Source organism: Sinocyclocheilus rhinocerous, unplaced genomic scaffold (genome assembly GCF_001515625.1).
Source record: "Sinocyclocheilus rhinocerous isolate Xijiao unplaced genomic scaffold, SAMN03320098_v1.1 scaffold15, whole genome shotgun sequence".
In the NCBI taxonomy this organism is placed as follows: domain Eukaryota; kingdom Metazoa; phylum Chordata; class Actinopteri; order Cypriniformes; family Cyprinidae; genus Sinocyclocheilus; species Sinocyclocheilus rhinocerous.
The window spans coordinates 149,768-171,803 of NW_015631053.1; the positions used below are offsets into that span (position 1 = coordinate 149,768).

General features: G+C 36.2%; 1 protein-coding gene across 1 annotated transcript in view; it reads right to left on the reverse strand.

Moving 5' to 3' along the window:
• Positions 1–22,036, reverse strand: part of unc5cb (unc-5 netrin receptor Cb) — a 199,839-nt gene that overhangs the window by 68,341 nt on the left and 109,462 nt on the right. Inside the window, exons 3-4 of the mRNA XM_016554070.1 lie at positions 19,332–19,475; positions 3,528–3,631 (exon numbers count right to left, since the gene is read on the reverse strand). Of these exons, the coding sequence (XP_016409556.1) occupies positions 3,528–3,631; positions 19,332–19,475 (248 nt within the window). The remainder of the gene's footprint in view (positions 1–3,527; positions 3,632–19,331; positions 19,476–22,036) is intronic.

The window sequence follows — 22,036 nt, forward strand, 5'->3', positions numbered from 1 at the left end:
AAATAAAATAATCAATACCACTACTACTAATAATAATAATAATAAATGCTGAAAATTTACATTTTATATTATTTTTTAATTGAACAAGTTCGCAAGAATTTTACATAATAATAATAATAATAAATGCTGAAAATTTAAATTCCAGATTAGCTTTTTATTTGGTCAATTTTAAATTTATTTATTTTATTGTTTGATTGTGAAATCCTTTTATGACTGCAAGATTTGGGAAAAACTTTAAAAAGTAGGTGGTTTATACAAGAATGCTGTTCTTTTGAACTTTCTATTGATCATTAAGGTTTACATTTATTGATTCAGCAAACACAACAGATCTGTGCTGACACCATCACATAACCCTGCACTTTTACTTGCACTGAAACTTCAGATCCTTGCATTGATACAGTATTTATTTTATTTCTGAGTGCATTCATAACTCACAACTCACATACAAGCTTGTTTCAATTTTCCCCCATTTTTCCAGCCCAAACAGGAAATAAACAACTTTCCCTGCGGCCACAAAAAGCCGATTGATCATGCTGTGATCTTTCAGAAGGAACATCCAAACCTGTGTGAAAAGCAGCAGCGCCGCATGAAAGACACCGCTTATCTGCACACGACCAAACGCTCCAACTGCTCTACAATATTCCACCAGCAATTTCACCCAATAAAAGCCCTGTTGTTAGTTTCTGACACTGTGCATGTGTGCATCTGTAACGTAACGTCCCATTCTGCTCTAAACATCCAGGCTGCTTATATAAACACGTCCCGCTTTAACTTTTCCAGGACTCCATGCTAAACAAATTAGAAGCAGTCAAAAAAATGTATGTGCACCTTCTGAGCAGTCACATAAATATTACACGATTAAAATAACTGAAGTAATACTTTTAATAAAATGAAACTAAAACAACAATTCACTGGTCTTTGTCACTGAATCATCAATTCAGTCGATTCATTAAGGCAGCTGATTCATTCAGCTGATTCAATGTCCTTATGAATGAGTCATTGAATCACTGACTCACCTGATTCATTCAGCTGATTCAATGTCCTTATGAATGAGTCATTGAATCACTGACTCACCTGATTCATTCAAAAACGCAGATCCGTTCATCATGTTTTGCTCTGAGATTCACAGCAGCTCAGCTGTGACTTCGTTTGAAACTATTTTTGTTGCTGAAATAGAGAAATTCAGACAATATTGTGCCTAAAACGTACATCATCTGCAGTGCAGATGCATTTGAAGTTGTAGTTTTAACCCTCCTGATGCTCCCTGTGTGGCAGTCAATTTATTTTTTATTTCAATGACATGAATCTGCTGTATTTTAGTTTGATAATGTTTTTTATTTAATATTTTATATTTTTAGGAGATTTTATGGTACTAAACTATATTTATGGAATAGTTACGATCCATTTATTACCCGTTAACCACTGTTTGAACACAGACCTGACATGAATTTTCCAACATAAAGGGGTCCTATTATGCTTTTTCACTTTTTGAATTTTAGTCAGTGTGTAGTGTGTATGTTTGGGCATAAAAAAAAGATCTCCAAAGTTACAAATCTCAAAGTCCACTCCAAAGGGATTTTTTTTAAAAATCCCTTTTCAAGAACTACAACGAACGGCTCGTTTGGACTACAGCGTTGTTTTCCGGGTTTTGTGATGTCACAAATCGGCCCATTAGAATATTGTTAAAATAATTCCCGCCTACGTAAATTCGAATGGTTGGGGGGTGGGGAGGGGCGAGGTTATGTTTAGAATGCTTGGTTGCGTGCATCAGACAAGACGACGACGGAGAAGTGCTTCATGTTTTGTAATACGTAAAGTAATTTATAAATAACTATTAAAATTGACAGCAATGCATATTTACAGTACCTTTTGAATTTCTGAATTTTTGAAATAAACATAATACATATTACCGTTGCACTTAACTGTACATAGTAAATGCAGTTATTTTTCAGGGGGTGGGGGGTGTGCCCGAAGCGTGAATCCATATTCAGAAAGGCACGGAAAACAAATAACGTTTGCTAACGGTAGCCTGTTACATTACAGTACATAAAATCTCACTTACCACATAAACAGAGTAAGGAGAGATGACTGAGGACAATGGCGAATGATTTTCAGATCCTGAGCACCTCTGACAAACATCTAATCTTGTATGTAGTGTGCTAAGTACTGCCGCTCCATAGTATAAACAGAGTACGTGCGATCGCGAATCTCGAAAGTGAAAGTGAAACTAAAAAGCGATCGTCCACTCAAAAGCACTTTCAATGCCATGCATTGTTCTAGTACACCCCCAAAACAAAATCAAGACTTTGTAAAAGAGCATAATAGGACCCCTTTAAACTGTCGTACATCTTAATGCTTTGGAGTGCAAACTTAAGATTGGTCTGTTTTTAAAGAAGTCACTTTATTGCTGAAGTAAAAAAAAAAAAAAGTAAAAAATTAGTAGTAACTCATTATTATGAACAATGATATTATACACAAATATTTTTTACATTTCTATATGAAATATTTATTTTCCAAAACCTGTTTTACTCTAAAACTGTGAAAAAAAATCAAAGCCATAAAGTTGTTCCAAATTTGAGGTTGATATAAGAAAAAACAATTTGATTTTGTTTGGGTGCAGAAATTCGCTTCAAATTCATTTCCAATGTGGTCATTTTTTACCACGAGTAATTTCATGTCCATGATTTTTTTTTTTTTTTTAAATGGTGCGTTCACATAGCAAGTGCCAAAACTTTTTTGAACCAGTTTTATTTTGATGAAGTAAAAAAAAATCTAAAAAAAACAAAAAGTAACATTTTTCAGTCAAAAATGACCAAACAGCACAGAAGGTTCATTTGTATTTGATTATGCAACTATTGATGAGCTTTGATCGGGTCGCTCGCACCGGTGCGCCCAAATAATTTTTCACAGTAATTTCCACTAAAGCCTTGTCTTCTGAGGAAGCGAGCGAGCTGAAGATAGTCTTAAGTTAATGATGGTAGTCATAACGTGTGTTCAGATGATTAAAAGCGCAGGAAAAACTCAGACCGAGGCGTTCGAGTTAAACCTGCCTCCCAAATCTGTCCATTGAGTGTCTTAAGCTGCCTGGAGGATGTTTTGCTGGCGGATTGCAGCCCACTCCACTCTCTGTGTCAAGGCAAAGATGGATTATTTGGGAAAGAAAAAAAGAGCGGATGCTTTGAGAAAATCCTTTACGACCGCCGCTTATTAATCCTGTTTAGCTCAAACTTTCTGCTGTTGTTAGGACGAGTTTGTCTGACAGCCCACTCCTGCTGCAATCGATGTCCCAATCGATATGTCGTGTGTAGCTAAACAGGAATTAACAGGTGGCCACTGAGCTAAATGTTTCTCAACAAAGGCTGACATTTAGTTGAGGTGATTGAGTTATCTACACATCAGCTGCCGAGCAGTTTACCTTTGCTTTGGCCCATAACAAACGTTAATCTCTAATTCAATATAAAATTCATCAGCGGAGAGTGCCGCGCTTCTGTGTGTGTGTGTGTGTGTGTGTGTGAGAGAGACGGTACCTCAGCAGCAGGTATTCCTTCTGGCGGGCGGCACTGGAGAAGCACTTCCTGTTCGAGCAACACTTCCTTCCCCAGAGGCTCCTGGTCAAATGTTTTCCTGAGATCTGTGAAGGAACCACAGATGAACGTTTTCAGCATGAATGCATATGAATGAACACATATAGACTCAATGGAATCATCCAGGAAACTACATTACTGGTCAAACGTCTCTTCTGCTCATTAATGCTGCTTTTATTTGACTAAAAATACAGTAAAATTGTGAAATATTATTATAATTTAAAATTGCTGTTTTCTATGTGAATATCTATTAAAATGTTTTTGATTGCTGTGATCAAAGCTGAATTTTCAGCATCATTACTCCAGTCTTCGGTGTCACATGAATCCCTTATATATATATATATGTCCCATTAATGGCTCCGTAGAACGTGTTATTTGTTTTCCGTGCCTTTCTGCATACGGATTCACGCTTTGGGCACACCCTCTAACCCCGCCCCCTGATGACATCATCCATCACGATGTTTCACTGTAGACATCGTCCGATGCCAATTTGCTAGACATCGCCCAACCCTAATTGATTGATTGATTGATTGATTGGGCACAAACCAAAACCTCACATCAAAAAAAGACTGAAAGCATTAATGCATTATAAATATGCCTGTGTGAGCGACTTCTGAAGCTGCTGTAAAACAGAAAGCAGAGTCACAGCGAGTGAACAGGAGACACGCATCGGTCCTGCAGTAATCAGTGTTTCTCCTGTCACACATGTCCAGCGTGACTTTAGATGCTGCTCATTCTCTCTGACATCATGAGATGTAATATTGAAGAGTGCTGCCCATCTCTCCTCTCAGCTTCTGCTGGAATACAGATCCATGTCTTCATTCTGCATTCACCTGAGCTCCTCACACACCTGCTTTCCCGGGATTTATTTGACTTCCAGCGTGAATGAAGCATGGCGCGGGACGAGGAGCGTGTGGCAGCACATGCTGATGGCCGGAGCTGTAATGACTTTCTGCTCCACGCTGAATATTAATGCCATTAGACAGTTTAACACTGACGTTACACAACTAGTCTCCATCTCACTGCATGACTGTTATTTTAGTATTAATTATAGCTTCTGCTACTATTTTGAACTAGATTTTATTTTTTTGGTTTCATTTTAATTTAGTTAAAGTTTTAGTTATTTTGTTCTGTACTTTTGTAATTTTTATCAGCTTTTTATTGTTTTTAAAAATGCCTATATAGGTTTTATTAATTTTTATTTCAGTTTTAATTTTAAATATAGCTGCAAGCAGCGATTACCGGGGTTCCAGCACTTTAAGGCTTTTAAGGTGGTATGCTTTTAGGGTCTGGGCCAACCTGGATGTATGGCTGACAGTAAAACACATCCAATATGGAGAATATGCTCACAAACACACACGTAAAACTATTTTATTGTTTTTAAAAATGCCTATATAGGTTTTATTAATTTTTATTTCAGTTTTAATTTTAAATATAGCTGCAAGCAGCGATTACCGGGGTTCCAGCACTTTAAGGCTTTTAAGGTGGTATGCTTTTAGGGTCTGGGCCAACCTGGATGTATGGCTGACAGTAAAACACATCCAATATGGAGAATAGGAAGAGAAATTAAATGGTTAAACTATTATATTAATACTCAATAAGCATGCTTACAAACACACAGACACAGACATACACGCACACACATTTTGTTGCAGATATAGATATTTGTAATAAATGATAGGTGACAATACTTTATTGCAGGTCTTCTCTTTTTAAGAGTTTGTGTCTAGGCCTGTCACGATAACAACTTTTTGTTGTGCGATATATTGCCCCAGAAATAATTGCGATAAGCGATATTATTGTCATTTTAAAGACCATTTTATGCCACTGAATATATAATCATAATGTAACAGCATAATAATGCAAGGCCTACACACTTCCAAATGACAACAAACTTTTAATTTTAAGAATATTTAGATCATGGAAATTAAGTATCAAAATATTAGATACCTTAAAAAACTTGAATAAATATTAAATAAACATTTTCTAACAAGAAATGCAAAGTAACAAGTACAAAAAAAAAAGAAAAATGCACAAAGAACTTGTATGGAGATTTTTCCATCTACAGATTTTTCCCTGATCTTCTTTTCTCTGTAAATTAAGGGTGCACACTATTGCTGAAAAACACAATCACTACTCAGCACTCAGATGTCTGTATGCACAAAGGCACAGACCCCTAAACAAGGCCATATCTGCAGATGAAACTTTGTTTGTAGAAGCATTTTTTAAATGTGAACTAGCACCTCATGACTGCACCACGTTATGTACGAGAAGCTGCAAGGCACAGGCGCAAGTGGAATGTACAAAACACGGTGACATTAAATTTTAAGTAAATATAATGGGCGATATATTAAATTATCTTGATTTTACTGATGTTATTCTTTTTTCTGCTTTTATTTTATTTGTACAGCACTATGTTCAACTGCTAAAAAAAACTAAAAAAAAACTATGGTCAACTGCTGTTGTGTTTATCGGTGCTTAATAAATGAATGAATGAATGAATGAACCCTGCTTTTCTCTGAGCAGTTTCATTTAAAGCATGTGGATTTTCCCCAACAATATTTGCTGCTTATCTGCCGTCAGTGTGATTTTCACATTTATCATTGGTCCATGATGGGAAAACAGTGTCATGATGACAAATGGGTTCAGATTCATTTCTCTGTGAGTGATAAAAACATCATAAACACAGATTCACATTCGGCTCAGTGTTTCTTCTTATTGCTAGTTGTGCATCACATGTGTCTCAAAACCTCAAAACCTACAAAGACAGCTTCTGTTTTACAGTGTGGACAGCTTCACAGCACAATGGGAAAGTTCAAACCAATCTATGATATATGGTGTATTTTATTCATATAAATGTTAATGACAAAGCTTAATTAATAGCTTAATTTAGAATTTAGAATGTCTTTGCTTAGTTTTACTAAGCAATTTTAATTGCTTTAAATGTGCATTCAACTACTGCTACTATTTATAATAATAAAAAATCTAATTATATTAAATGTAATATAATATGTTACAAATTAAAACTTATTTCATTCCTATATGCACATTGTATATAAATTTTGAAGACAGACAATAATTTATATATGTCAAAATATGAAGTTTATTTGCAAAAACAACTCAGTTTTTTTAAATGTTCAAAAATCATGTTTTTTTTTTATTATGTTATCATGTTTTTATTATGTTAGTTCGCTGTATTTTTTTAGTTATTTTTACTTAATCAAAATAACCCATCTGCAGTTTGATTGAGGTTAATTGGAATACACAATAAAAAAAAACTTCATTTTTGAAAATTGTTAAAAACAGAGTTATCTGTTTTTGCAAATAAACTCTTTATAAAATACTATATAATAATTTATAATAATGAATAATGTTGATGACAGCTAAAAATATAATAAAAATATTTTAAACAGAAGTTATAAATGTGTCTATAACCAAACATGATTCGAACGGGCATTCAGAATTCGGATAGACAAAGAATTGTTTGCGTGCTCAAAATGGTAAAATAAAAGTAAAATAAAATGAAAGATCTGGCTGCATTGACTCATGTGCCTGTCACTTCTCGAGCTGCTTTGATTCCAAACAAATCTAGATGACTTTGTCACTTCTGTGCTACCAAATGAGAGCAGGGCAGACTGACAGCGATTGGTTGAATGCGCTGTCAATCATCTTTGCTGATGACAGTGATGGATGAGCGGCACTCTCACGCTCTCCTCTGGGCCTCCTCCATCTCTGTCTGTCTCCTCCACGGCCATCCAGCTCCACAGAGGATGACAGATACAGAGAGACTCTAATAAAAATCCAATATTTCCCACAGGAGGTGGGAGAGGAGAGAGCAGGAGGCGCTCCATCAGTTCTGCTGGAGGTGGAGGACGTCAGTGTTATATAGAGCACACGCCTCAGCCTCATCTATCTGCGCTCGCAACAGAGATCGACAACACGCTACCTGAAGAGAAAATGACAATCAAGGAAATCCCATTTAAGGGCCTTCAGTCAGCAGCCATCATCTCACTCACAGACGCACAAGTACAGCGCCATCCACTTGAGTGAGGAATGACAGGAATATCAAAAACCGTTACAATTAGAAAATGATGCTTTTTTCACAGAAATCTCATAACTATATTTAACTTCTTTAGCTCAGGTTTTCAGGCTGGTGTATTTGATGAGCATGTATAGTAATCTGTATTTAAATCTGTACAGTAAATAAAATAAAATATTGCAATAACAAATTACAGTATATATATTTTAACACTACATATATTTTATTTTAATACTATATATAATATTTTAACATTTGTTTAAATAAATGTATTATGCATTTTATTTTAGTTTAGTTTATTTACAATATTTTATTACATTATCAATATATATTTTATTATAATATTTATTATATATTAATTAAAAATATTTCAATAAAAATAATATTACAACAACTATATATGTAATTATTTTTCATATTTATACATTTATTTACATGTTATTTTATTTTTAATTATATATAATTATTATATATTTAATCATTAATATTTTTGATTAATATTAAAAAAAAAATGTGTTATATATATTATATATATATATTCTACAAAATAAATAATTAAATACTCGCCAAAAATAATTAATATATTATTATTAAATAAATAGTCACAAGTGTTTTCACAAGTGAAACTAAAAAAAATAAAAATAATTTAAAATAATTGCAAAAAATCCAAGGCTGCTAAAAAAAAAAAAAAAAAAAAAAAAGTGTATGTATATGTTGAATATTAATGTCCATTTAAAATGTGCTTGTTTTCTGGGTTTTGTTTCTCTACATATTCAGCCTGTCTGTTTTAAATATCATTAAATCAATATTTGGATAATTTACAGATCACAATATGTAATTTCTGACCTAAGAATACATTTTAGAAGTGCTCTATGCTGAAAAAAATAGCAATTCACTTTGCTTTGCCCCATCACTCTGTCCACTCTACATAGCAGATAAAACAAGCGTAATTACATTTGATGACTCAGTTTGAGCAAGAAGCTATACACAAGCTTCTCACACAACTGGCCTCTTATGAGTAACCTTGTATGCATCATTGAAGTGAGTTTAGAAATGGCTTGAGATCTCTCTATATATAATCAGCTGGAAAGGAGGAGAATAAAGGATTGAGAAAGAAAAACAGCTCTCTTATAGGAGAGGAAAGAAAGTTTTAAAATAGAGGGTCTTGAGTATTGCTGTAAATTATTGCATATCTGACTCAATATGTGCAATGCATCTTTTTTCCTCAAGGTGGCACTGTTTGATACACAATGATGACGTGACGTTTCACTCATAATTACCGCAGGCATAAAACAAACAAATATCAGCAAAAATTGAAGTGGTTTGAATGGCTTTTTCTGCAGAGCAATTACTATTCGCAATGAAATATAAATGTCACTGTCATTTGATGCTGGATGTGGTGAATAAGCTGCCAGTGATCAAAAAATTGGATATGAAGTCATTGAAAATGATAGTTTTAGAGAATAGGTTGAGATCGTGAATGTGAGGCAGATGTTGAGATGTGCTATAATTTTATACTGTAAAACAGCTTAATAGCTCTAAAAATAGGCTTACTTTCCTTTATACTAAACATATTCAGTTTTTTCTCTTGATTTTGGGTTAAACTAGACTGTTTTTATGAGATTGTATTGCTCTCTCTACACACGTGCAACAGAGAATCTGCTTAAATTTGGACCGGAGGCGCAGAACCAACGATCCAAACAAACAGAAACAGGAGACACGTTTGCTGGAGTCGATGCTCTGATGATAAAGAAACGTTTCATGTATATTTGATGGATTAATTATAATAAGTGTTATTAAACAGAGCCAGTGCTTGTTAACTAAAGTGTGTTTTAGCTGTGTTTGACAGAAACATGCGGTTTGTGTGTGTTGGGTATCTGTTTCAAGCAGAAGCCCAAAGATGTGCGTTTGACCTCATGATGAAGGGTCTTGTGGGATGTTTGGATGGGTACAGTATCCCAAATGATCCTCTAATTATGAATTACTTTCACATACAGGCTGTTTGGTACATTTAAAGAAAGATGTGAGATAAAAATAAGTTGTTTTGGTCAGTTTTCATGAAGACATTCAACAGCAGCATCCGGTTCTGTCAACCATCCTCATTTTGGAATAATGAATAAACAATAATAACATAAATGTAAGAATGGCCTCATGCCTGTTTTCTGATCTGAGGTCAGTAAGCAGATGCTGTAAGATCCTGTCGAGAGCATCATTAGCGAGTCTCTCGCTGTTTGTCACTGAAGAGAAGAGAGGGTTGTACAGTGAGACCGAGCGACTGAAACAGACAGAAAGCTGCCCTGCGGCCATCACACATAACAAACCAAGGTCAACCAGAGAGAGAAAGACACACACACACACACATATATCAGCTGCTATTAGAAGGAACACAACTTTATTCTGATCAGTAATTATATTGACTGATTGATCAAAAGACACTGAAGAGCCACATTCACCATCATGTCACATCAAACGATCTGAAAGAGAATAAACGATTTGCTCTCATGACACACACACACAATCACACACACTCACTCACTCACTCACTCACTCACTCACTCACTCACTCACACACACACACACACACACACACACTCATACAGAGCACCTCTAATACAAGTACCAGCTCAAAGTGCTATTAAATAGTGTCATAAATTTGACATATCAAATGACAGATGTTGAGTTTGAAGTTCTTTTGGACTGCCTGTTTTAATAAATCAATTCAAAAATAGATTCAAAGATTGTTTGCATCACCCCAAAATGACTGAAATCTACATGTTGAATTTATCAGGCTGAAGAAAGAAAATATTTAATATATTAATCTGTACAGCTTGTATATCCTGTTAAAAAATTGTGTGTACAGTATATATTAGGGCTGTCAAAATTAACATGTTAATAAAGCATTAACGCAAATTAATTTTAACGGCACAAATTTTATTAACGCAGCGCGCATTTTCTGTTTGACCCGTTGCCTATCTCGTAGTTGGACAAATGGTGATGCACAGTGTTGCCAACTTAACGACTTTGTCGCTAGATTTAGCGGCTTTTCAGACCCCTTTAGCGATTTTTTTTATTTTTTTTCAAAAAATGCACCTAGCGACAAATCTTTAGGGTTTGCCCAAACCTTATTTAGTCTCTGAGACTCGCAGGTACTGTTGCACTGTGTCTGCTCTGTTCAGCGAGCGGCTGAGAGGAGCAGCGCTTTTAGTTAAACCAGATATTATGTTGCTTCTCTAATTTTACATGCAAGTATAGGTGAAATCACAGCACAGCTATTGTCTTTATCTTATGTGTATTTGATTTCATCAGACGATGGCTCTCGTTGTGGTGTTCACACTACGTGACTCTGTAAATGATCCGCAACCGGGGGTTACACACAACACGAGCTGACAACAACTCTGTCACCCAATGACTCTACAAACCACGTTTTGTCACGAAAACACACACGAGAATTGGAACGGGAATGACGCGAAACAACATGTGAAACAGGAGTTGTTCATTTGAAAATGGATGCTTTGCTCGATGAAAAATTTTGCTCCATTTATTGTGTCTAGGGCTGTGCAAAAAATCAAATGCGATTTTCATGCGCATCTCGTCAGTAAAGCCGGTTCTGTGATTAGTAGTAAATCTCCAGCACATGCTTTCAGATGGAGCGGCATTTACTACACAGAGCCGTAGTTCACTGACAAGCTACACAAAATCGCGTTCAAAATCGCATTTGATTTTTTGCACAGCCCTAATTGTGTCCAAACTTTTCTTTAAGCCATGTTGCTGCTGTTGTTTTTCTTCCGGTGACCTCAACCCATGCCTTGCTCTCTCATTGGCTGTAGCTTGTCACGACACCTGACACCACGTGATGTCGAGTCGGCCGACCGGTCCAGATATTTGGCATGCTAGATATTTGTTTGCCGTCGGCGATGCATCAGTGAGCCTCTTTGATGCATCGTTGTGTAGTTCACACAAAGATTGACGAACGCCCGTCACCCGCTGATTTTCCCCCCGATCACAGCCCGACCTGTCGGCGTGCTCGTTAACTAACTGTAGTGTGAATTTAGCATTAATGGGACGCGTTTCAGTCACTATTTCAGATTATTTCGCTTGTCTGACAACAAAAACAGTCAAATATATTAATGAAAACCGTTTTGATGAGAATTTACCTGCATCAAAATACAGTATGTGGACACAGAGAGACAAACAAATGTATATATATATATATTTTTTTTTTTTTTTGAATGCAAAAGCATGAAAAGAAAACTTATTGTTATTTTTAAGTGGACCTTACTGTTTTACATGTATTAAGCATTTTGAATCTACTTTTTGAAGCTACAGTAGTTTTATATATTTAACAATTTAAATAATAATAATTTAATGCAATAATGGGGAAAAGTTGTCTAAGATTATATTTTAAGTAGATTTTACTGTGTTATAAATGTGTTAAACATTTTGAATATATTTTAAGAAGTTAGAATTGCTGTTTGGATGAAATTACGGAAAGTATACATGTTTTTCTTGCATTAAGCATTTCATTTAAAGTTTAAATAATAATCTGAAGTTTTTTTAATTTTACTGTGTAGATTCAATATGTAATGTCAAAACATTGCGCAAAATGTAATGCAAGTAAACCTGGCTGTTTGGATGAAATAATAGGAGAAAAAACACTCTTTGCTATTTCAGAGTAAAAACAGAACACAGAACATCATGAGAAGGCTGAAAACAGAGATTTCTCTCAGTTCTGTGACCCAGTGCTGTTTCCACACCACTGAAAGTGAAATGAGTATGTAGGAAACGGCTTTAGTCGCATCGGAGGCCATTACAGTAATAATAGCGGCTGAGTGGCTGCTTAAAGCATGAGTCAGTCGACACGCCATGCTGCCATTGGCAGTTTAAACAACTCACACCAATTACCAGCATTTTCATTCCATTACAGCCGTCCCTCGAGACAGGCCACGGCCACATTTAACCGCTTATGTTCTGACACACGTGAATCCAGTCTGGAGTCAGAGACGGCACTAAATTCTGCAGCTCTCCACCTTAACACCATGAGTTCAGAAGAAAAGAAAAAGATTTCAGAAAAAATACCCTAGCAACCTCATAACAACCACCCAAAAACCCTAGCAACCATATAGCAGCTATTAGACCAAAAACATTCTACAAATTTCTTAGCAACCACCCAGAACACCCTAGCAACCTCATAACCACTCAAAAGAACCCTAACAACCTCATAACAACCACCCCAAAACCCTAGCAACCATATAGCAGCTGTTAGACCAAAAACATTCTACAAATTTCTTAGCAACCACCCAGAACACCCTAGCAACCTCATAACAACCACCCAAAAAACCCTAGCAACCTCATAACAACCACCCCAAAACCCTAGCAACCATATAGCAGCTATTAGACCAAAAACATTCTACAAATTTCTTAGCAACCACCCAGAACACCCTAGCAACCTCATAACAACCACCCCAAAACCCTAGCAACCTCATAACAACCACCCCAAAACCCTAGCAGCCATATAGCAACTGTTTGATCAATAACATTCTACAAATTTCTTAGCAACACCCTAGCAACCTCATAACAACCACCCAAAAGAACCCTAGCAACCTCATAACAACCACCACAAAAACCCTAGCAACCATATAGCAGCTGTTAGACCTATAACATTCTACAAAATTCTCAGGAACACCCTAGCAACCACCCAGAACACCCTAGCGACCTCATAAAAACCACCCAATAACCCCTAGCAACCGTATAGCAGCTGCTGGACCAAAAACACCCTATAAATGTTTTAGCAACACCCGAGCAACCACCCAGAACACCCTAGCAACCTCATAACAAACACCCGAAAAAACTCTAGCAACCATATAGCAGCTCCTCGCAAAAATGCTCTCAACCTTAACAGGATGAATTAAATGAAAACGAGGCACAGAAGTAAACATTGGCACTGCAATCGCATGTTCCTTTGACTGACTCATTACATCCTGGCGAACGGTTTGAGGAAAGTTTCCTCGTCCAATCCATCTGAACAGTTTGAGCTAAATCAAAGCTCTCCTCACTATCTGTTCGTTCGCCGTACGCCGCGTGGGTTTCTCACATTAGCAGCGGTTGAAGCAAGCGACCCAATTTAAAGCACTTTGGGGTTCTGGACAAAACGCCATCCATATTTTGTGCCGTTCCTGTGCCAAAAACCTGAGTGGTGAATAATGTACGGTAGAGCTGGGCAGGGTGGAAATGAGCAAACACACAAGCTGAATTTATTACCGCCTCTAATGGGCCAAATGCATTACAATGCCATTTGTGATATGTAGTGCCACACAACCTTTCTGCCTATTATAAATTAATGCAAGGTTGGAGACGATAGATGCTGCATTTCAGTCTCCAGACTTTCAGGAACACAACAAACTTTCAGAAGAGAAGCTTCAGCTGCACGACAGAAAACACAAAAGATCAAATCAAATTACACGCAGCTCTCATTCTGCTGAATCTTACGACACACATCAAACATTCAGCATATTTTATGCAAAAGTTTGGGATGGAAGATTGCTTGATGTGAGTAAAAGTGGAATATAAATCTTATTTATTGTCTTATGCAGCATGATGCTACAGTGTGCATGGATGGTCACGTAACACGTGCATTTGGTCGTGTAGTATGGACGGAGATTTTTTCTGAAACGCAGTGGAAACGCCAGTATGGACAAGAATTGTTTTCATTTTAAAACAAAAACGCACCAGTGTAAATGTAGCCTTACATCTAAGGGGGGTGGACGCGTTCACACTACAGCCTCACGTGTGCGCCACATCTCTGTGTGTTAACGGTGTAAACTAGTAGGTGTGTTCGACTTGACGTGGCGCAGACAGATCAGTGTATTACAGTACCACGAGAGCAATAGAGAGCAGACTGCTCCGTGGGCTTTCGAATCGCTCTCGCAGATGTCAAACACTGATCGATCCGAGCGGCGCCGCTTCTAGTCGAACACAGTTGTGGAAACTGCGATTCCATCCAAAAAACCCTAGCAACCACATAGCAGCTGTTCGACCAAAAAAAAAACTACAGACTTCTTAGCAACTCCCTAGCAACCATCCAGAACATCCTGGCAACCATACAGCAGCGGTTTGACCAAAAACGCTGTACAGACTTCATAGCAATTCCCTAGCAACCATCCAGAACACCCTAGCAACCTTTTAACTACCCCTCAAAAAAACCTAGCTACCATATAGCAGCTTCTGGATCAAAAACACCTTAGAGACTTCTTAACAACACCCTAGCAACCACCCAGAACACCACAGCAACTGTATAACAACTGTTAGACAACAAAACAGGCAAAATATACCCTAGAAACTGTTTAGCAACCACCCAAAACAACCTAGCAACCTCATAGAAACCATCAAGCAACCCTGGTAACACATTAGTGAGTTTTAAACATACAAGCATTAGTCAGATTTCATTTAAGCATTTAACTTCAGCTGAATCTTACAAAGGCCTGAAAACATTCAATATTTTATACAATAAATATTCTAAACAAACCTCTGACATCAAGTATTACAATTCAGCGTGTAACTCACAAACACCCTGGCAACCACCCAAAACACCCTAGCAACACAACAGAAAGAAGAATGAAACAGATTTCCTTTCTAAAAGTGGAGTTTGCTTTGAGATCTGCCACTGTATGAAATGCGTTGAGGGAAACACACACAACAAAGCGTCTCCTGTTGGCTTTGGCTTCGGGGGGAATCTCACAGCTTGTGTTGGCCGTGATGATGACGGCTCCTCTCAGCCAAACGCAGCGAGCAGATCCGCTCGAACCCCTGACCGCACTCGTGCTCCCATGAGCCTCCTCTGCCGAGCCGCGGCCGCACACGTGGACGCATGTGAAAACAATTACACTGAGTGCATGTGTTGGGCTACTTGCGCTAAATTACACAGGTTAGTGAATTAAGGACCATTTACATAGCTGAAGTCTCTCGTCAGCCAATGAGAACACCAATGAAGGAATCCGGCATTTGATTTGAGCTTTAATCTCTGAGTTTGCATCCAGATCAGCGTCCAAACCCACAAAACAGCCCTCAGTACACACTGAGACTGGGACAGCATACTACGCCTATGATTGCTGCAGTATATATAGCGTGCATACCATGTATAGTATGCAATTTTCCCATATGCTTGAAATATCCAGATGACCTACTAAATGTGCACACTGCACAGAATATATTGCATCCCATAATGCACTGCACTGCACTCAACCTACTTCCAGTCTAACAACTGAAATGTCAACTGTGATTTTTAACATCTTTTATGATTCATTATTTGATCAGGCTGCGACATTAAGTAAATATTTACACATAATTAGATTATAAATGCTAAAATAATTTTATCTGGATGCCTCTCACTGAATTAAACATGCAATAGTATGTGACAGTGTTTGAAACGGTTTGTCAGGGAATAATGCATACTGTTTGACTAAATGAATAGTACAGTAGGTAGTATACAGAGCATACTCTGCAGTATTCAGTAAGAGTAAGCTAGTATTCTCTTCTGAACATCAAGCATGAAGGACTGCAGTGATAAGAATAGCATACTATAATTTCTGCTTTATCTATATTTTGCAGAAATGGTAATAATAGTATTCTACTATGCTATTTTGAATATAGGTTGTTTGAAAAACTAAACTGCATACTGCCAAAATGCACCATATTTCACAGTATACTGCAAGCTATTTTTAATATAAAAATATAAAAAATATAATTATTATATAACTAATATTTAAGTTAATATTTAAGTTTTTAATGCATTACAAATGCTTAACTATTTCTTAAAACTTGAATGTAATTCAAATGTAATTCAAAATACAAATTTTATGCATGTATGCATATATACAAACATACTTATTTTTAAGTATTAAGTTTTATGTATATATACTGTAGTAAAATCAAATATAGTTAATACTTTAAGTCATAATTAAAAAAAAAATACTATTTTTAAACAACTTCATTTTTAAAATATATATTTTTTTAAATTTTCACTTTTAAGTTTTATGTGTATAGATATAGTAAAATAAAATGCCATTTAAAATATAGTAAAAAATACTATTTTTTCCAACACAATAACCAGCATCTAGCTATCATCTTACAAATGAATCATAAATTTGCATTTTAAAACAAATTGTGTCTTATAATTTGGCAGTCTGTTTAGGTAAAATCCAGTAAAAAGGTTATAAATAAAGGCTGTTATGACTTCCAGTTCATTCATCACACTGTAAATGGAAGGTCAAGTCAAGTGCATTGCATTGCTGGATACAGTATTTCACACACTGTGCTCTAGTTGTATATTGTGCATTTTGACAAACGCAGTATTTCAGTCAGCTATTCCATTGTGACAGTAAACACAGCAGCGCTAGTATGAGCATCACAGTAGTGTGCTATTGTGAGTCTCTCTCTCTAGTTGAGTGTGTTGTGTGGAGGTAAATCACAGCAGTGTGTGAGTCCGTGTTAAACAGCATCTGCGTCCGGATCGAAGCTCGTCCCCTCATAACTCACGTTGGAAGTGCCCGATGCGACACGCTCACAAATCACGCTCTCCATTAATATTCTCAATGAGAGCGCCAGCTTTCTACAGCTCCTGAACTTTACGGCGCTTCCATTGATCAGCGATCCACAACAACAAAACGCTGCTTATTTATCGCTCTGGAGTGTTACTCAGGCCCTGATTAAAACATCTGTCACAGACGGGATGCTGAAAAAGGCTAAATGATCGCTGTGGTTTCCATTAGCCTCTGAATAGAGACTCGTTTAGATTTGAATCAAAGGTTACGATCATTAGAGCAGAACACTGACCTGAGACCAGCTCAACTGAGAGATCGACTGTAACTAAAGCCCATGAGGAGATCAACAGGTCAACGAGGAGGAGTAATTAAGTGCCCTAACCAGGTGCCAGCTGCAGTGTTTCACTGAAAAAGCAAATACTGTAGTGTTTCCTCCTGAATCTACAGCAAATAGAATTAAACGGACAATAAATGGCTGCAGTGTTCCAAGGCTGCATGCAAAAATAAACAAACAGCCCGATCAGAGCAGTGTGATTCATGAAGAAATTACTGTTCTGGTCTCATGACTGACTCATTTCACACAGCGGACGCATCTCTCGTTCACACGCTGAAGATCTCCTCCGTCTGAGCTGAGAACGAGTGAGGTTTCAGTACAGCAGCGGCTCCTCATGCTGGAAAAACAAGCTGCTTCACCACGGCTCTCTGCTGGAAACTGACCAACCGCTCTCAGCAATATAACAGCAGCCCAAATAGAAGCACATTTCAGGCACACCTAAAAATCTCTGGATGCCATTCATTAGATCATATAATATCAACGAAAGTGTCTTTTACTTTAAATAAAAATGTTTATACAAAGAGAGAAAATCTAAGAAAATCTGCAGTGAATATAAATAACAAACATTTATTTAAAGTTTCAATTTTGTATTATATTTTTTATTTAATTATTTTATTTGTACTTATTAAATCAAATATTTAAATAAAACAAGAAACAATAAACAAAGAAAAAACAACAACAATAAACATATATATATATAAATTAAACTTAAGATTTTTCCTTTTTTCATTTGAATTATTTTATATATGATTTTGTTAAGTATTTATTTTTTATGTTTAATTATTAATACACAAAATTTGCATAATTATTAAAATAATTTTTAAAATACATAAAAAATGTGTGTTATATATATTATTTATTTAGGTATTTATTTTTATATTTAATTATCAATACACAAAAATTTGCATAAAATAAAAATGTTTAAAAATACATTCAATATTTTGTTATATGTTTGATTTAAGCATTTATTTTTATATTTAATTATTAATACACAAATGTACATAAAATACAAATGTTTAAAAATACATGAAATATTTTGTTATATATATATGATTTATTTAAGTATTTATTTTTATATTTAATGCAAAAAAAATTTATAAAATACAAATATTTTTTAAAAATACAAAAAAAATGTATCTGTTATATTTACTTTTTATTTAAGTATTTATTTTATATTTAGTTATTAATGCACAAAAATGCATAAAATAAAAATATATTTTAAAAAATACATCAAATATTTTGTTATATTTATGATTTAAGTATTTTTTTATATTTAATAATTAATACACAAAAATTTGCATAAAGAATCTTTTTTAAAAAACATGAAATGTTTTATCTGTTTACCTGCATGTCATGCGTCAAATGTGTTGTTATATAACTGAAATATTAACTTAAAATCTCAGGGATAAGTACATATTTCAGTTGAAAGGGGTTTGACTGATAAAAACTTTTGTGATTGCCTGATCTAATAAATCACATTCACACACCTTTCTAATGTCACTGTATTGTCTGAAACGGGTTTGTAAAGGTATCTGTGTTTGAGACGCAGAGAGACATGCAACATCAAGCTTGATTTCTGTCCGTGGATATAAACTCTTCAGGAGAAGGCTGCTGGACGGAGAGAGGTCAGCAGCTGCTTATAAACACCAGCGCTGTGATTAATGCGATTAAGGATGCTGCTTTTGTTAGCAACACTAAATGAGGAAAACCACCACAAGAATGTAAACGCAACACAGCTCCACCAGAGGAAAGGGAAACGTCAGCATACACTCCTCCATGTCGTCTCAGGTCCTGTTTGTGTGTGTGTCAGGCGTGTGCTGTAGTGTGTTTGGACTCACAGGCGATCCGGACGTGGGCTTTACGGCTCTTGGTGGTTCCTGCCGAGCTCCAGGCCACACACTGACACCAGAAATCCTCCAGACCGAAGAGCTCCTCCACCTGCTGACGGGTGATCTCGATACTGGCCTCTCGCACCACCAGACCTGCACACACACACGTTAGGTTTCTATGAATTTTGGGGACTTTCCATAGACTTCTTTTACTTTTATACTGACCAAACGATATTTTCTATCCCCTAACCCTAAACCTACCCCTTTACACAAGTGTTTTCTAAAACGAGCTGGTTGTTGTGAAGCCCTCAGGCAAGAATTTCAGCTCCATCCACTTCAACAGAGAACGACTGAATCTCAAAGACTGCCTGTCAAGATCGCATGTGTAAGCAACAGATCTCATTTTCTAACTATTTCATAAAAAGCTGTGCTAGTGATTTTTTTTATATAATCATGGTAAAATCAGTGTAATGCATGGCTGTTTAGCTAATAAAATATATATTTAATATAATTATGAAAATTGCATTCATCATCATCATCATTATTATTAAAACTAATTTTAACATGAATAATTATTATAAAATAAAGCAAAATTGTTTAAAGTTGATGGAGTTTGTGTCAGTAATTCACCCGATGCTATTCATTTGTGGTTTTACTACACATCTGCTTAAAACTGCACCTGTACGATCATATTAAAATGTTAGTAATGCATAACTCTTCAGCACATAAACATATATATAAAAATAACAACTGCAATATATATATATATATATATATATGCACACACACACACACACACTTATAGTATTTAGAATATTATAAAGATAATATAAAAATAAACAAATATTAATAATACTTAATATTTTATATATAGAATAGAATAGCATAGAATAGAACAGTTTAACATGGCACACTGCAGAATGTCACTTTCAAGTTACATCAAAGCAAAAAATGGTATCATAATCGGTCAACAAACGCAATAATTTGCTCCATCACTGAAATGACTTTCTTTTCTACCTGACTTTCTTTCTAGGCCATACAAGCTATTGGTTATAATGTACAGCTCCATCTAGAAAACAACTGAAATCTCCAAAACTGGCTTCAGTAACAGAACTTATTTTGACACTATTATATAAACCCAGTGCTGATTTTACAGCACTGTACTCTTCTTTTACAGTTTTACTCTGCTGGAATATATATATATATATATATCGTGCATGTTTTTGGTTGCACTCAGAAACACACACACATGACACTGACATGTAGAGATCATCATATGAGCGTGATCAAACACACACACAGTAGGCTTGCCGCGATAGACGGTGCTGACGGTGATACCGGTATTACCGGTGTTGTCACGCGTCGATTAACCGGTGGGAAAATTTCCTCACCGTCACAACCCTAACACACAGATGGACTGCCAGGATGATTGAGCTGTTTGGACTCTTTCTAGCCGCATTTGGAGCGTCACGCCGGCCCGATCCTGTTTGCTAAACTCCTCTGATTATTGTTCATCTGGCCACTGGACGCTAAACAAATGAACACGCCCATGGCAGCGGCCTTCAGCGACGCCTCCCATCTATACTTTACGCCTCCAGCCATATAATTCAACAGAGAGGCTTGGCTAATCCGAGCAGAAACATGACGTATCGTTCTCGCGTCTCTCTGGATGAGTGTGTAAGAGGAGACGTCGTTCAGCTGTCGTTCGTGTGTGTCTGCATGTGCGTGTTTCTGCGTGTGTGTGTGTCTGTGTGTGTGTGTGTCTGTGTGTGTGTGTCTGTGTCTGTGTGTGTGTATGTGTGTGTGTCTGCGTGTGTGTGTGTCTGTGTGTGTGTGTCTGTGTCTGTGTGTGTGTATGTGTGTGTGTCTGCGTGTGTGTGTGTCTGTGTGTGTGTGTCTGTGTCTGTGTGTGTGTATGTGTGTGTGTCTGCGTGTGTGTGTGTGTGTGTGTGTGTCGGAGCCCAACGGGCCCCAGAGGTGTTTTTTGGGCACAGGTTATGATTGGTTTGCGTGGCCAGCGGCTCCAGCTCGAGTCGTAAAGCTGCAGTAATCCTCTATGCTAATGTGCTGCTCTGCTCTCCTCCATCCAGCTTCTTCTACATACTAATTGCTTGTTGCTTCATCTGCACACATTTAAAAACACACGTGTGCTTGACTCCCTCACAAAAAAAAAAAACAAAAAAAAAAAAAAAAAATTTTTTTTTTTTTTTTTTTTTTTTTATTTATTTATTTCTAAACATGCAAAATGCTAATATTTTGCATGTATGAATATGGTTTATTTTAATCAGTAAGATTTAAATTACATGAAATGGAAAAGTGTAATATAATTTTTTCATACACAGTATGCATTCACATAAATTATAAACAAATTATACAAATATAAAAATCAATAAATTTTTATTATCATAAATTCTAATTAATTAAAATTTTTATTTCATATTTGTATGCCCTTTACTATTTCAAGTTAAAAGTTCATGCAGAGTGACAAATTTTTTTCGGAGAATTTTTTATTTTTTTTCTCCATTCTGTCACCGATGGAGTTTTGGTTCCTTGCCGCTGTCGCCTCTGGCTTGCTTAGTTGGGCACACTTAATATCCAGCGATATCGTCGACTTGATTGCACAGATACTATTTAAACTGGACTGAGCTAGCTGATGACATCACTGAATTCAATGATGAACTGCCTTTAACTGAAAAAATTGTGTTTACTATTGT